At 54.6% G+C, this 16,873-nt stretch overlaps 1 protein-coding gene across 1 annotated transcript in view; it reads left to right on the top strand.

The window, feature by feature from the left end:
- ACTN1 (actinin, alpha 1) overlaps positions 1,635–16,873 on the top strand; it is a gene marked incomplete in the record, with an annotated part of 94,711 nt that continues 79,472 nt past the window's right edge. Inside the window, 1 exon segment of the mRNA NM_001243061.1 lies at positions 1,635–2,014. Within this exon segment, the coding sequence (NP_001229990.1) occupies positions 1,910–2,014 (105 nt within the window).

Below are 16,873 nucleotides of genomic sequence, written 5' to 3'. Positions count from 1 at the left end.
ACACACGGATGGTGCTCAGCACATATTTATTTAGCGAATGAATGGATACAGCACCATCATTACCCTCTATGTCAGGCTTTGAGCCACAGTTTAGAAGTGGGTATAAAATCGTCCATAAATCTGCTGTCTCCGTGGCTTGGGTGCAGTGCTTCCTCAGCCAGGGACTTGTGGCAGGCACAGCGCTGAACGGTGACACTTGCATAAACATGCAAGGTTGACTAATGGTGGGGGAGCCACAGCAGCACCCATGTCTGCTTACAACAGCACTGGTGGCTCTCCTGAGAGGCACGGGCACTTTCTCCACCTTTCCAATCTGTGGCCTTTCAAGTATCTCAATTCACGGCCCTTTCTAGCTCCTTTACTCACCTTTGGACTGACATACTTTCATTTTTGCAGTAGACTCAGCCATCCTGCGGGGCCATAGATGAAGTACTACCATGTGCATAAGCTATTGGAGATCTTCTTGCTACTGTTCTACAGTCCCGGACTTCTCAGAGGAGCCCACCAGGGTGTGAGGCCTGCCTCTTCCTGGTGTCTGTCACTGCTGGAGCCGGCTGTGTAGATCTTCTTCTCACTAGGCCTGAGGAAGGAAGCTCAGGCAGGCACCAGTCAATGAGACCTGTTTCACCAATGCTGCCCTCCTTCCTCCTCCAATAACAATAAGGCTTTGTTTGTCAGGTATAAGGTTACAGGGTTGGCCTGTGGAGTCCTGAGAACTCCATAAATCCCTGGTAAAGCTCAACTCTTTGAACCTCAGTTTCCCCATCTGTCAGGGATGTGGGTTGAGGATGTCCGGAGTAGGCAGAACACTCAGAGTTGCGAAGATGCAGCCCAGGCGTGTCTATGAGGGTAGCTCGGGCTGTGCCAGCCAGCGGGGACCCTTAGGGGATTCCCGGGAACCTGTGCGACGTAGCTGCCACCGGGGAAGCCCCGGCGCAGAGCGGTCCCTGAGCCTAAGGGCGGGCCGCAAAGGACCCCGCCGTGAGGCGGCAAAACTGCGGGGCCTCCGAGGGCCGTCGGCCGGCCAGAAACCCGGCCCTGGGAGGGCAGGGGTCTACTGGATCCCACCGGGTGGGGCGGGGCCGGGTGGCAGAATCAGGAAATTCCCAGGAAATTCCTTTCCATTCCGGCATTCCCCGCCCCCCTTCCCTGGGTGCCGACCTCTCTGGACCCTGAGAAAGAGAAAATGAAATGCTTTTCGGGTTTCCCCGCGTCCCTTCTCCAGCCCCTGGCCTTCTGGGGTTTGGAGCGCGCGTGGGAGCGCAGGACACCAGCGCGCCGGAGTTCCGGGCCTTCCCGCGGGTGAGGAGCGTGTTCAATCCTCCTGCGGTTCCTGGGGCTCCCGCTCGGTCCCCGAGCTCCGGGAGGCGTCCCCCCCCGGCAGCGGTCCCGTTCAGCTTAAGCTGGTGTCACATGAGCCGCGGGGGAGTGGGAACCCGGGGAGTGGGCGGGGGCGTGCGCGCCGGGAGGGGGCCGCCCAGTCCACCTATATGCGCCGGGCCCTGCTGACGGATGCCAGGAATTCCCAATGAGAGGCGATGGGGGGAAGTTTGGGCAACTCGGCCTGGCCAATGGAGAACCTCGGGAGGGCTCTGCCCCTTCCCCTCGCCCCCGCCCGCCTTGGCTCCCGCAGCGAGAGTGTGTCCGCCTCGCTCAGTGTGCGTGGAGATTAGGTCCGAGCGCCGGAGCGAGGCAGCCAGTCCGCGAGCTCGAGCCGCCGGCGCCGCTCCCAGCAGCAGCCTTTGCGAGCAGCGCAGCGGCGGAACTGGGCGCAGGGGAGCTAGCTCGGCCCCGCCAGCCCAGCCCAGCCCAGCCCAACTACCTCCCCACGCGGGGCAGCAGCCGCAGCAGCCGCCGCCGGGAGAGAAGGTGGAGGAAGAAATCCAGCCCCTAGCACGCGCGCACCACCATGGACCATTATGATTCCCAGCAAACCAACGACTACATGCAGCCCGAAGAGGACTGGGATCGAGATCTGCTCCTGGACCCAGCCTGGGAGAAGCAGCAGAGAAAGGTCAGCAACCACCCTGGCCCCCCGCAGCTCCCCGCCCCCCGCCCCGGGCACCTCTGTCTGCCGGGCTCGCACCCGGCTGCGAACCAGTTCCAGGCGCGCTCGAGCGGGGGCGGGGGATGAGCGGCTGCAGTGAGGAAGGGTATTGGGTTACAGGCGCGGGGCGGAAGGGGGAGCGCCCGGGCTCCAGAGCCCGCGAACGCCGAGGCCGAGCGCGGGGAGGTGGGGTTGCCGGCGGGCAGGTCGCCTTTGGGCGAGTGAACCAGGCCACCCCGCTGCAGCCGCACCAGCCCTGCGTGGGCAGGTCGCTGGGGCGGTGCTCGGGAGGCTGGGGGCTAAGCCCCCGGCTGGCTGCTAGCTCCGGATCGATTTTCCCTTCCCTTCTCCGCCCCTGACCGCCTTTCCATATGGCGTGCGGTGGCAGCGTGGTTCCTGGGCCGCTCTGGGCTTGGTACCCGGAGGGGACAAGCTGCACGGGTTCTCCCAGCCCCAGCCCCCAGGCCGAGGAGAGAGCGGGCACTGGAGGGATTGGCAGCCTCCTCCGGGGCTGCCTGGAGGTGGACCTGCTGGAGTGGGGTTGCGGCCGAGAGAACCCGGGGCGACGCGAGCTCCCCAGCAGGCCCTGTGGGGGCGGGGTCCGGACGGCAAACCGTTTTATTGCTTAACTCCGTGGTTGGTAGCTGCGAGCGGAGATGGGCTTGCGTCTGCCTTCTGCCGCTCCGACCCCCGCTCATTCCTGGGAGAAGGAGAATTTGGGCAACTTGATCCGAGTTGAGGGGCTCCAGGGCAAGGCATTGTCTCCGGGGATATTTGGGGTTAGTCATTAAGGCTCCATGCTTAAGCCACCGAGGCGAGTCCCAGGCGCCGGGTGCGCGCTCCGCCACGGGCCTGGGCTCGGAGCTGGCACTGGGACTCGGGCACAGTGGCCGGTGGCAGGAAGAGGTCAGAAACCACTCTTGTTGGGGGAGGGCGCCCCAATCCTGCCTCTGCTTCCTGCCTGCGCGGTGAGCTCTTGCCCCAGGCGGCCACGTACCCTGAACACCCCCTCTCCCCCTCCTCCCCCGCTGCCCGCTCCCATCCGGTCCCTCCTTACCCCGCCCCCCTCCACCCTTCTGCTGATCTGGGAATGGGGGTGGGGGGGGACAGGATGGCGCGTCCCTCTGGATAGTGCGGTTAGGGCTGGGCTTGAGGGAGAACGCTCATGTCCAAAAATGGTAACATTCATTCCCCTTTTTAAACTTAAAAGGGGGGGAGTTTAGGGAGCCGACTGAAGTTTTTTTTTCAGCCAAAGGCATCCTGTATTAGCTCACTCAGGAATCCTAAGTCCTGAAACAGCGCCCTTTTACTCACTTCATCAGACAAGCAGAGGTAATTTAAAACACAAGCACAAAGGGCTTCCTAAAGCCTGGGACCTGAGCCCCAGGGTCTTGGCTTCTGCTGAGCCCAGCCCTCTTGCAGCCGCATCTGAAGGTTCCCGGGGCTTTGAAGCGGATGGCTTCTTTGCTTTGTGGCAGTTGCTTAAAAACACTTCCCCCTCTTCCTGTCTCCCCTTAGGGAGAGCTGGGGGAGAGGGGAGTCCCTCCCTCACCTGGTTTATCTCCTGGGTCACTTGGGGTGTTGGTGGAGTTGAGAATAAAATGAGTAATTTGGAGATTTCCATGGGGGCAAGGCAGGGCTCTTTTTTTCCTTCTCAAGTTGCAGCCTGCTTGAGAATAAATTTTAAGTTGGACAGGAGGGCTGGAATTAGAGTGTGGTGGGCTGTCTTGGCATCTTCCATGGGGAGTAGAAGAGGAGAAATTCCTGTTTGCCTAGCACTTACTGTGTGCCTGGTGGGGCAGGAGTGACAGACCTGCCCAAGAGTTAGGAATTAGGTCCTTTTAAGGACTGTAGGACCAAGCAGTGGGCACTGGAGCTGCACATAGTATTCAGTATTATCGAATGAATGAGTATATTAAGAACAGTTAAGGAGAAATGTTATTTAGTCTCTCTCTCTCTCCCTCTACACACACACACACACAGACACACACGCAAAACTCTGACCAGGGTGGTGGTGGGTATATACCAGGCCTTTGGGCAGCCAGGTGGAAACAGAGTCACCTGTCTAGGGACAAACTCAGCAGTCCCAAGGCCTGGCACTGGCTGACGTATGCTGGGTACTGTTCTAATCTCCCTATGTATATGCAATATATGTATAATCTCCATATATATATATAAAATCTCCATATATGTATATATATTTATGGCCATACTGGCAGCATATGGAAGTTCTCAGGCTAGGGATTGAATCTGAGCCACAGCTATGGCAATGCTGGATCCTTTAACCCAGTGCTTGAACCCAGGGATTGAACCTGAGCTTCTGCGGCAACCCAAGCAGCTGCAGTTGGATTCTTAACCCACCGAGCCACAGTGGGAACTCTTCATTATATTGTTTCAGTTGTTACTCCTCACGGCTCTGTGAGCCAGAGACACATGAGGATGAGGAAATGAGGGGCAGAGGGGAAGTAACCAGTCCAGCTTCCCGATGAGTCCTGAGATGTAGCCGTGTTCCAGGCAGGCAGCTTCCCCTCCCTTGTTCCTCATTGGTGAGGGAAGCTGGAAAGCTGGGTTTGGCATCCGGAGCCTTCAAAGATCTCAGACCGAGGGGAGCCAACACCTGCTTTGGTGGGGTTGATGGAGAAGCTGTGGGCTTGATTGGGAGAACGGATCCAAGGTTTTGTTTTTTTTTCCCCCTGTCATTAATTCTCTGTTGCTTCGCGTTTCTGCAAACTTCACCTAGTTGTCCCAGCGGTGGTGAGGATATAAAGTGGTATTACCGGTGGAGGATCAGACTTAAAAGTAACTTGGTGCTTTTAACATCTCCCTGCTAGTGTAGGTCACAGACGTGTAGGTTGGGATCCTGCATTGCTGTGGCTGTGGCTGTGCTCCGATTGGACCCCAGCCTGGGAACTTCTATATGCCATGGGTGTGGCCCTAAAAAGACAAAAAAAAAAAAAAAATCCTCTGGGCTGACCGTGGGAGGTGAGGGTTGAGTGGGATCAGAGTTAATGAGTGGACAGAGGCCACCCATTCCAGATGGAGGCAGGAGAGTGAGTGGTTGGGGTGCGGCAGGGGTGGGCCAAGGACCCTGTGCTGTGGGACACAAAGGCCACAGGGCGGGTGTTTAGTCCTGGTACAACCAGGACTATATGTGAGACTTTGGGCACGTTGTTTCACTTCTCTAAGCTTTTATGGGATCCGTCAACAAATACTGTTGGAGCCCTGACTTCGGGCCGGCCTGGTCCAGTCCGGTCCAGGTGCAGAGGGTAGAGCCCTGAACAGCACCAGCAAGGTCCCTGTCCTTGTGGCCCTTGCATTCTGTTTCCTCCTCGGGCAGCGAGCCTGCCCTGCCCACCCCTCGGGGCTCTTAATAGGCATCTGATGAAATGACGAGGTTGGAAGTACTTCTTGGGCAAACGGGAAGGCCTGATGCAGATGCAGGTAGAAGTCTGTGCAGGCAGCCGGCATGACTCAAGAACCTGCCTTGGGTTGGCCGAGGCTTGTCCCTTCAGAGACTGCTTCAGTGCAAAGTTCATCAGCGACTGGGGGAGTTGACGGCTTTCACAGTCTTTCCGATCTTAGAGACCGAGCACCAAAGCCGCCTTTTCCAGGGGCCCCAGGTCTGAACGCCTGTCTTTTTGGGATGACCATGGTCCCCAGTTTATTCCTTCACGTGGATCTTGCTCACATCCTCACGTGTGTGGGCTCTCTCTTCGGGCAGGCTGGAGAGAGCATAGATTTTGGGTAGCATCCTGGCTCCACGCTTTTAGCCTTGTGACCTTGGGCAAGTAACTTAACCTCTCTCTTTATCAAAGGGAGCTAGGAGTTCCCATGTGGCTCAGTGAAAATGAACCTGACTAGCATCCACCAGGAACGCAGGTTCGATCCCTGGCCTTGCTCAGTGGGTTAAGGATTTGGCATTGCTGTGAGCTGTGGGGTGGGTTGTGGACATGGCTCGGATCTGGCGTGGCTGTGGCTGTGGCTGTGGGTGGCAGCTACAGCTCCGATTCGACCCCTAGCCTAGGAACCTCCATATGCCATGGGTGTGGCCCTGAAGAGACAAAAAAATGAGAAAAAAAAAAAAAAGGAGCTAATACTGCCCTCACCCCCCAGCACCGGTTGAGGATGCATAAAATGGCAGCTTCTCCTGTTCAATTTTATCCTCTCGCTTTCCTTTTAAATCCTGGAGGCTCTGGGTTCATGCGTATTCCCAGAGGTGCCAATCCTGGTTTTTGTTTTGTTACATGGAGGACCTTAATTAATATTTGTTGAGCTAACGGATGTTCAAACAGAGAGGTGACCCTGGCAGGTGAAAGGGTGGTTGTCAATAGGCCCAGATCCTGATTCTGTACCCGTATCGAGGCAGGTTGTCAAGGGGGGTTGTCACAGGAGGAGAGGCTGCTCTGTTTACACCTGTCTCCGGATCACATGACCATCGTGTAGGCTCTACCGAGACCACTGATCAAGGTGGAGGACGGCAGGGGTGGGGGGCCCTCCTGGAGGTGGGTTTCCCTGGGGAGCAGCAGGATGTCTGCCGCCCCTGAAGGCAGGAGAGGTTAGAACTCCTAAAGCCTGAGAGAGCATCTTTCCTCACATCTGTTCTTCACTCCATGCTGCTTTGTTTGCTCTGTGCCAGTGTCCGTGGAGGCAGGGATCCAGTCTGCCCTGTTCTCTGCTGAATCCCTAGTGCCTAGCACAGTCAGGCCTGTTGGACATGCTCCAGAAATGATGCTGAATAATTGGATAAATGGTATCGTGGAAAGTAACATAATGTCTTTTCTATTAAAGGAAATCTTGGTTACTCTATTCTGCTCCGGTTTCGCCTTCCTGTGACCCCCCCCATCCTCTTTCCCTCTTTTCCCCGTAACAATTTGTTTCAAATCAGCAAACTGGGAAGAATGTGCACCCTGACCTGACCAATGGGAAGGGGACAGGCACATCACCTGCGTTAGGGATAAATAGGGGAGGGTTCTTTGTTCGGCGCGCGCGCTTTTTGGAGTACCCGCGCCCTTCTGCACAAGTAAAGAGCCTTGTCGCTGTCTCCCCCTGTTCATGTGTCTCATTTTTCAACACTGACCATCCGAGCCATGTCCCCAACAGTATCATGCATGGCTCCCAGGGCCAGACCAGGGGTGTGGAGATGGGAATGAAATGCTTTACATTCCAGATAAGCCACCCCATCCCGGCACCGGATCCCAGCTCCAGCCTCTGCAGGTAGACATGCTCTGAGCACACTGGGTTCAAGTCTTGGCCCCTCCACTGACTGGCAGTGTGATCCTGCGTGAGTCATTTCCGTGCTCTGTGCTGGATGATGCCAAGGAGGAAATGAACATAATAGTTGTTCCTACCTGAAATAACTGCCTAGAGGTTTGAACCAAGTAATACATGTAGGGAATTTAGAATAGCACCTAGCATATAATGAGTGCCCAATGCATATTAACTATTTTTTGGGGGGGTGGGGAGCTATGCTTGTGGCATGTGGAAGTTCCTGGGCCAGGGATCAAAGCTGCACCACAGCAGCTACCTGAGCTGCTGCAGTGACAATGCTGGGTCCTTAACCTGCTGAGCCACATGGGAACTCCATTGTTAACTGTTTTGAGGAACTAGAGTTGTTATGGCCTTTATCCATGATGCTTTGAGATAAGGTGCAATAAATCCATCTCAGAAGGAGGCAGGGTTGGCTAGGTGTGTGTGGGAGTTGGGTTGCCCTTGACCTTTGACCTCAAAGCTCCGACTCATTCGGTGTCACCTGACCTCTGCAGTTGCTCAGTCCCTTTACCTAGACTCCTTTGCCTACTTTCGCTCTCCTTCCTGGGTGTCAAGAGATGAATGTTGAAGTGCTTAAAAACTCAGTCAGCACTTTGAAATATTGGTGAAGTAACCATGAATTTCCTCTGAGACAACCCAGAGGGGTCTTCAGGCCCCTCTGAGAATTGGCTGAGGTCCTTCTTTGGGCCCCACCCACACCCCCAGCAGCTTCCCCAACCCTGCTTTGCACCAGGGCCGATTGCAGCTGCCTCCTCTCCAGACCTGTCCCATGTGGGTGCACCACGTGCAGGTGCCTCTCTGGTTGGTGCAAGGGATTAACAGAGGCTGAAGGAGAGATGGACGGGGACCTGGCGCCTCAGGGCTATGGAGGCTGCCACCTGGGCTGCCCTGGACAGATAGGTGTGAGAGGGCCCGGAGCTGGGAGAACCAGACTTTCCAGTTTTCAGGAATGATGAGACCTGGGGGGGCTGCTGGTAGGAGTGAGACTAGCAGGCTCCTACAGGATCCTGGCTTTTCAAAAGGAAAAGGAGGAAACTCATTTCCTGGAGTCTGACTTCTTGAAGGAGGCTGCCAAGGCGGTGCTCCGTGGGGTGGGACTGGTGGGGGGAGGCTTCTTCCCCCCCCCGCCCCCCGCTTCCCTGGGGGAAGGTTCAGTGTGAAGAGGTCACACCGCATGGGCCTCCTGTTGTTTGGGGTTTGTGGTTGGCATTTGGGCCTCCTCTCTGCAGCTTCTCGAGGAAGGCCTGGGGCTGGGCGCCTGGCCAGTGGCCACAAGCCATAAACCTGGCTTGAGGACCTGTCACATGAGACCTGGTGCCTCCTGTGGATGAGAGCCAGGGTAGGGCAGCCTGAGACCTGACCCAGGCACAGACCTGCTACTGTGTGTCTTTGCTCCTGACCTTCTAGTCTCTTAACAGCGTAAGAACACGGATGATTTCTCCCTGTGGAGCCAGTCCGTGAGCGCGGATCACACCCCTGTTAGGTGTCAGATGCTCCACCCAAGTGGGGTTGTGGGAGTCACTGTTTAGGTGTAGAGGGGCCTGGGAAGGTACAGAAAAACCACACTAGGTCTTGCCAATCACGGACGGAGGCGTGGCATCGGTTACCACACAGCCGGAGCCACCACTGCTACCTGAGGTGACAGGGCAGGTGATGAGCTGGTGGTGGAAGTTGAACTGCATCTCGAAGGAAGGCACGATTTGAAGGTGCTTCTGGGGAGCCTCCCCTTTCCCTGGCAGTGTGTGTGTGTGTGTGTGTGTGTGTGTGTGTGTGTGTGTAAGGAGGGTAGACAGGGGGAGGGAGAAGACAGGAGGGAGCCTCCCGCAGGCTGGGGACCTCTCTTCCCCTGTGCTCCCTCATTGTCCTGTCCCATTTCTCTCTGTTCCTCCCAGAGCTGACCTCTCTCCTTTCCGAGAGGCCAGGCTGTTTGTACAGCTCACAGGTTGGGCTCTGGAGCCCCCACACCTCCGTGCAGGTGTTGGTGGGACCATCTAGCCTGTTAACACCACCTGAGCTGTTCCCATGTGTGACCCACCTGAGGTTCTCCTGGGCCCTGGTGTGTAGCCCAGGGCTGTGGTATCAGGGCACCTTCCCACGGGCCCTGCTTCTGTCCACGCCCCCCTGCCCCCGAGTGTCATCAGGGACGCACATCTCTCCAGGAAGGGCCCTGTGAGCTGGCCTTGACCCACCAGGGGTCCTGGAGCCCACCAGCTGCAGATGGTTTGGACAGTCCAGCCTGTGGCTCCCCAGAGGGTCATGGCTAAGAGGCGGCAGGCAGGGGAACCCCCTTAGCCTGGTTCCCCGGTCCTGCTCAGACTGGGTCACCTTGCTGGGACTCAGGGGTCTGTCTCCATCGGGCAAGGCACAGGGTCCTGCTAAGTCGTAATTGCCCAAACCTGGCTGAGGCAAGGCAGCTTGGGAGTGGCAGGGGCAGGAGACCTGGCAAAGCTGGGCTCAGAGCCCACCTGGGAGCCCATCTTCATCTTTTTTTCTTTTGATTTTTAGGGCCGCACCTGTGGCATATGGAGGTTCCCAGGCTAGGGGTCTAATCGGAGCTGTAGCCTCCAGCCTATGCCACAGCCCCAGCAATACAGGATCCAAGCCGCATCTGCAACCTACACCACAGCTCACAACACTGCCGGATCCTCAACCCACTGAGCGAGGCCAGGGATCCAACCTGCATCCTCATGGGTACTAGTTGGGTTCGTTATTGCTGAGCCACAATGCAAACTCCCCATCTTCGTCGTAACACACGGCCAAGATTGCTCTCTGATTCTCAGGCTAGTTGTCAAGTCCCGAGTCTGAGAATCCTCCCTTCTAGGTGGTAGGGGGTAAATGTGTGCCAAGGGCTGATCAGGTGCTTGCTTGCTTATCTTGTTCTTCCCTCCCCTCCCATCATGTCCTGGCTGGGGATTATCTGGCAAGATCTCACTGTGCAGGGCGCCCTGTGTCCTCGTTAGTGACACTTTGGCCTCAAAGCCACAAGGGCAACTGTCACGACCCCAACCTTCTCCCTCCTTGTGCCCTGTACAGTCACCCCAAATGGTGCCATTGCTTGTAGGGGGGATGGGAGGGGGCGGCAAGGCCTTTGTTCAGCTCCAGCCTCTCCCAGACAAATGAGCAAAAACGGTGGTCGTCCCCAGCAGCCTGAGACCAGAGCCAGGAGCAGGACTGGACTTTCTGTCTTTCTCTCTCTCTCTCTTTCTTTTTTAAGTTAAAGAAATTCTTTTTCGGATAATAATCATTGTAGCTCACTCTTTCCAAGCATCAGGCCCTGTGCTAAGGACTCTCCATGCATTAACACATCTCATCCCGTGAGCCGGGTACCACTGTTACCCCTTTACAGATGACAGAATCGGCTCAGAGAAGCCACATGACTTTTCCAGGGTCCACAGCCAGCAAGAGGAGGAGCTGGGACCCGAAGCTGGGCAGAGTGGCTCTGGCGTTTGTCTCCTCACCACTTGGCTCTGCTGTTTATAAAGCAAATGCTTGCATGCTAGGAACATTTAACCAAAGACAAACATAATCAAAACCCAGTGATGAAAACATTCTGGAATTAGATAGTGGTCGTGGTTGCATAACTTTCTGGCTGTATGAAAACCCCCCAAACTGTAGGCTTTAAGCTAGTGACTTTGATGGTATAAGAATTAAATTTCGATTTTAAAAAACCCTTAGAAAATGCTAAGTAATTTAAGAAGAGAATGACAGGTGCCTGTCATCCCACCTCCCAGAGGTGGGCTCCCTCTCCGATGCTGTCTTTTTCCTCTCACTTGTCAGTCCATCCACCTTTTCTCTCTCTCTCTCTCTCTTTTTTTTTTGGCTGCCCCATGGCATATGGAGTTACTGGGCTGGGGGGGTCAGATCGGAGCCACAGATGCAACGTGTTGCCACAGCTGTGGCAATGCTGGATCCTTAACCCACTGTGCTGGGCCAGGGATCAAACCTGCATCCCAGCGCTCCAGAGATGCCATCGATCCTGTTGCACCACAGCAGGAGCTCCACCTTCTCTTTCTTGCTCACTGTTTACTCTGAGGTCAGGGATCCAGGTTCATGGTGAGTGAGTGAGAGAACAGAGGAGGAAAATAAGCACGGAAAATAAGCAAGAAGGGTGGCTTTCCAAAGACAAAGACAAATGTCATATGATACCCCTTGTGTATGGAATCTAAATTTTTTAAAAAGATGCAGCCGAATTTATTTACAAAACAGAGATAGACCCACAGACATCAAAGACAAATTTATGGTTACCAAAGGGGAAAGGGAGGGGGAGGGATCAATTAAGTTTGGGATTAACACATACACCCTGCTATATATAAAATAGATAATTAACAAGGACCTACTATATAGTGGGGAACTATACTCAATATTTGGAAAAACCAACAAGGGAAAAGAACCTGAAAAAGAATATATGTATCCATATATATATATATATATATATATATAAATGAATATATATATATATATAACAATGTATATATAACCAAATCACTGTGCTATACACCTGCAACTAACATGACATTGTAGATTAACTATACTTCAATTAAAAAGAAAGGGGCGGCTCTCATAAAAAGCATCATGTGGGCCTTTTCTTGAAAACTGCTTAAGAATAGATCATAGATGAGCACAGGCAAACAGAAGGCTGGGCTGGGGGAGGAGGGCTGACCTTGCTGTTACTTTAAGGCCGAGTCCCACGAGCCCTGCCTTGTTGGCTGGGATTGCTTCTAACCTTCTGCCATCTCCAGGGTTCATAGGGTGGGCCCCAGTGAGGCAGCTTTCCCCAGGACCTGAGGCAGGGGAGGGGAGGGCAGGGCCAGAGTCCTCCCCCAGGAGGCAGCTGCCCATTCTCAGAGGTTGCCTAGCAATCGTGGGAACAGGTGACTTAGCCCACTACAGAGGTGGGAGGAGAATAAAAGGCAACTGGGGATGGAAATCGGGAGTAGATGCAGAGGATGCTGTTACCCTGGAAACCGCCTGCTCGGTCCTTGGCTACAGCCGGCTACTTCTGGGCTGGGATCTGCTCTTCAGTGAGAGATTTATGGGGTCCTCTCCAGGTGTGTCACCCACAGGGTCAGGGGAGGGGGACCTGGAGAATCCCCTCTTGCACACGGCCTCTGTGGTGGATGTGTTCTGTGCAGCCTCGTTTAACATTCACGGCAGCCTTGTGGGGCGTGTGGGATGATCACACTTGATAGATGAAGCTCCTGAGCTGAGAAATGTAGAATAACAGGCTCACAGTGAGAAGGGGTTGGGAATGAAGGTGCCGGTACCCTTGGTCCTTAAAGGAAACCTTTCATTTTGGTTTAAAGCATTTCGCTTGCCCAAGATCTGGGAGGTAATGTAACCTCCCAAACCCTGTTCACCTTTGGGGAAGGGAAGGGAAGGAAGATGAGAGGAGGAAGGAGGCAGAGGAGAAATGTTTCTTTTATAGCCAGCAACCAACCAATCAGTTTTTATTAAGAATGTCTCTGGAGGAGTTCCCATCGTGGCTCAGCAGAAATAAATCCGACTAGTATCCATGAGGATGCAGGTTTGATCCCTGGCCTTGCTCAGTGGGTTAGGGATCCAGCATTGCTGTGGCTGTGGCGTAGGCCGGCGGCAGCTACAGCCCTAATTAGATCCCTAGCCTGGGAACCTCCATTTGCTATGGGTGTGGCCCTAAAAAGACTAAAAAACAAACAAAAAAAAGACCGATCGTTCACACCGATTGAAGATTGCATGGTTTGGGCTATTTCAATCTGTCAGAAAACCCTTGGAGAAAGATACTATTATTTCCCTTATTACAGATAGGGAGATGGAGGCTCAGAGAGGTTAAGTAATTTGCCCAAGATTGATCAGCCAATAAGCCAGGTTATGAATGAACCCAGGCGGATTGCCCTTAGAAATCAACCCTTAACCAGAAGTACAGATACTCCTCCCTTGGCTGTTTTGGAGTTTATGTTTTCATTGAGACAGGCTTATATAAATGAAATAATTAGGAACAACTCAAGGTGGAACATAGCCAAGTACTCATTATATGGTTCATGATTTTTAGCATTCATGCTTTCACATGTGGTTTTCTCTCCGTTCACTGTGATGAACAGACTGTGAGGTCTTCTCCCCATTTTATAGACAGGGCTAGTGAGGCCCAGAAAGGGAGAGCGATGCCCCAGGGTCTCTCTCACAGCCCGAATGGGGTAGAGTTGGTTTTGAATCCAGAGTTGTTTGACCAGAGGGTGTGTGAGCCTACAGGGGTGGGAGTGGGCCTTTCTGAAGTTCCTTTTCTTGGTTGGAAGGTGGTAGAGGATTCTGGTTGTATTTCTTCCCCCTTTCAGCAGAAGGACTGACGGTCAAGAATGGACGCGGGTCCCCGCTGGCCTCTCCGGGGCTGCCCCCAGCTTTTGGGGACTGTCTTCCCTGCTGTAAGATTCAGCCATGTCCCCCTCTTCTCTGTTCCCTGGGCTTCACCTGCTCCTGCGGGCCTCTTTGTTTGGTCGCCAGGGAAACCCAGCACCCTTTGAACCAGGTAGCTGAGGCTCAGTGTTTGTTTTGGTTTTAAAAGCCTGTGCCTGTGAAACACCAAGGTGGAGGTTCTGGTTTGAGCCTTGAGGCTGTTGAGAAAGTTGGTGAGGAGGGAGGGGCTGGGGTTGCAGGGAAGCCTCTGTGGCTTTCAGTGCTGCGGACCAGGCTGAGGACAGCCCTGGGGGGACGACAGTGCCCTTTCTGACCCCGGGTCTGACGGAACCTTGTGACTGAGGTGGGGAGAGTGAAAAGAGGGGAGGAGAAGCCTTCCCCGCCTGGTGTTGCCTGTTCCGTGGTGGTTGATGCTGCAGGGCTGTGGGTCGTGGGCTTGGTCGAAGTCCTGTGATTTGAGGCCAGGGCTTACAGGAGAGCGTTTTCGTGGGCCTGGGAAGATTTATTTTTTAAAAGCCATCTGCAAAGCTGATTATAACGGACGGGAATAGAAGAGAGTGGTGCTGGGCTCCGTTTTCAAATCATCTGTAGGTGAAATGACAGGAGAGGCGGGAGCAGCAAGGTGGGTGGCCCCCTTCAGGCTGGTCTGCTGATGGAACTTGGCTTTCCGTCTTGGAAAGGAGGCAGTAAGTCTTGCCCGTGGGTGGGAGGGGGCTTGCTACAGTCAGACGCTATCTTTTCTCCTGAGGTCCCACGGAAATGTCCACATGTCACAGCCTGTGGTTTGGGGATAGAGAGAAACCGGGCTTTGAATTCTCCTAAGTCTCAACGCCAGGAAATGGGATCCCTCTGTTCCCCAGTGTGAGGGTCTGGTGAGGCAGTGGCTTTGAGGTCTGTGTTGACCTCCAGGTCAGAGTGTGTGTGTGAGTGTGTATGTGTGTGCACGCGTGTGCGTGCACGTGCGCGTGTGCGAGCGCTCCTGTATGGCTCTCAGAAGCCCCTCTGTTGTTTTTGGCCACTGCCTTGACTTTGGCAGGGGAGTGGCTCCTTTTCAAACACCGCAGACATCCTCCAGATAATACATAATGGCACTTTCACGTAGAGTTCCCGATACTTCGGAAAGGCCTTTCTTTCCAGGAACCCAAAGTGCTTTTCCAGACTTGGCCCCGGGAGCCGGGAGATGGAGGAGGTGGCTCAGGAATCCTGCTTTCCCGGAGCAGGGGAAGCGGGGCCAGACCCCTGGTTTCCTGCCCTTCATCCTGGACGCTGGCTGGGCTGTTTGGAGGTATCTTCTCCTGCATGAAGTCTTGAGTCCCCTCTTTAGGAATCTGGATGATTTTTCAAACTCTAGCCCCAGAAAAAGTCACTTTTTTTTTTTTTTTTTGTTAAAGTTAAGCAGTGGTAGATTTAGAGGTTCATTGTATATAATAAGCTTTAAAAAAAGTAAGAAATCCCACACTGGGGTCTCAGTTCTGGGTGCCTGTCTGGAAGCCCTTCATGGGCTGGTTGGTGCAGGTGGTGAGGTTACACGGGGGCCCAGGGGTGCCTGGCTAGGGGATCTGTTCCTGATTCCATTTCCATGGGGAGGCTGCTGGCTTAGGACGAGGCCAGCTTAGGTCCACCCTGGGGCCCAGGGACTATCTTTGGAGATTCGGAGCCGAGCATCCATCCCCTCCCTGCAGCATGAGCTGAGCTGGTGCTGAGCTGTGGGCCAGGCATATTTCAGAGTGTTTCACAGGCATTAGTTCGTTTGATGCGCACGATACCCGTGCAAGATGATGTGGCCAGAGGTAAGGAAATGTAGCAAGGCCTGCAAAGGCTCAGGTGGTTTCAGCTGTTACTTCCCCATTTTCTGCTCTGAGGCCAGTTCGCAAAGACCCTGAACATTGCAGATTTGGGGCCCTAGTGTTCTTCCCCTAATCCCATTCCTGTCCCTCGGTAGAAATGACCGCTCTCGAGTTTGGTATTTTCATTCCTAAGGGACCTTGATCCAGTTCCTGCCTGTGTAATGAGTGTGTGTTTGGGGGCCTGTTTGAGCTTCACACGGACAGTGCCACACTTGCCCCCATCACCGTGCGTGCACACCCTCCTTTCTGCTCTCACTCTCCTGAGCCCCACTTGCGCCCCACTCAGCAGAAGCTCTCACCCCCGTTTTGTGGATGAAACGGCGGGGGTGGGTGGGGGGGCACTTGCCCAGGTCACACAGCTACTTACAGGTGGCAGGTGGGACCAGAAGCTGGGCTTCCTGCCTCTGCGGGTGGCTTTTGTATTTACCTGCCACTCCCTGGCTGTTGGAGTTCAAAGACACACTGCCCCACCTCTCTCTCTCTCTCTCTCTCTCTCTCTCTTTCTCTCTCTCTCTCTCTCTCTCTCTCTATCTCCCTCCCTGCTATTTGGGGAGGGAGGGCAGGAGCAGTCAGTGTGTTTCTTATTGTCTTTCCTCCCACGTGTGTTGTTCACACCTGGCTCTCGTCCCCTGGGGCACCTGTACCCTTGCCTGCTGCCCTCTTCCCAGGCTCCGAAACCACTTTGCCATTCTCTTCTCCTCCCAGGAGAGAGCCTTCTGCTTTTTTTGTTCCTTGATGAAGCAAATAGGCAGTGACAGAAAGCTCCTGTGAGTTTGGGAACGCTTCTAAGTGAATTTGTATTGTATGTCTCACTGTGGCTTCTTGCAGCATTTGGACGTTAGTTCTTTGCATGTCGGGTTTTGGAAGAGCTGGGGGGCCGTGGCTGAGCCCCTCTTGGCTGGATCCCAGAGGCAGCCAGTCACAGTCCAGTGATGTGGGCCCCTCTTCAGCTGGTTTCTTGGCTCCGGCCCTCTCTTCCTTCTCCCTCGGCTCTGGGCCACTCAGCCCTTGCCTTGCTCACTTAGCGCCCGGGTAGAGGATGGGTCGGGGAGAGAGCTGGAAAGGACAGATGTGTTGGCAGCCTCTTGGCAGCGCTCATGCTCGCTTTGGGCACTGTTGTGAAACTCTTGGCTCTGAGGGCATTTGGCAAGTTCTCAGTGGATGACACCCATCTGTGACTGGGACTCCTCGGATGATGGAAGGTGGGTCCATGGGGTCTCCTAGGGCCTCCTAGTAATGGAGGGTTGGTTAAGGCACAGACTGCAGGGCCCCATCCTCACTGTGGGTCTTCTGGTGGGCCTGGGGTGGGCCTGAGAATTTGCAT

The sequence above is a fragment of the Sus scrofa genome, chromosome 7, assembly GCF_000003025.6.
Source record: "Sus scrofa isolate TJ Tabasco breed Duroc chromosome 7, Sscrofa11.1, whole genome shotgun sequence".
In the NCBI taxonomy this organism is placed as follows: Eukaryota; Metazoa; Chordata; class Mammalia; order Artiodactyla; family Suidae; genus Sus; species Sus scrofa.
The sequence above is the reverse complement of the archived record's forward strand: the minus strand, read 5'-3'. Positions and strand labels throughout refer to the sequence as shown.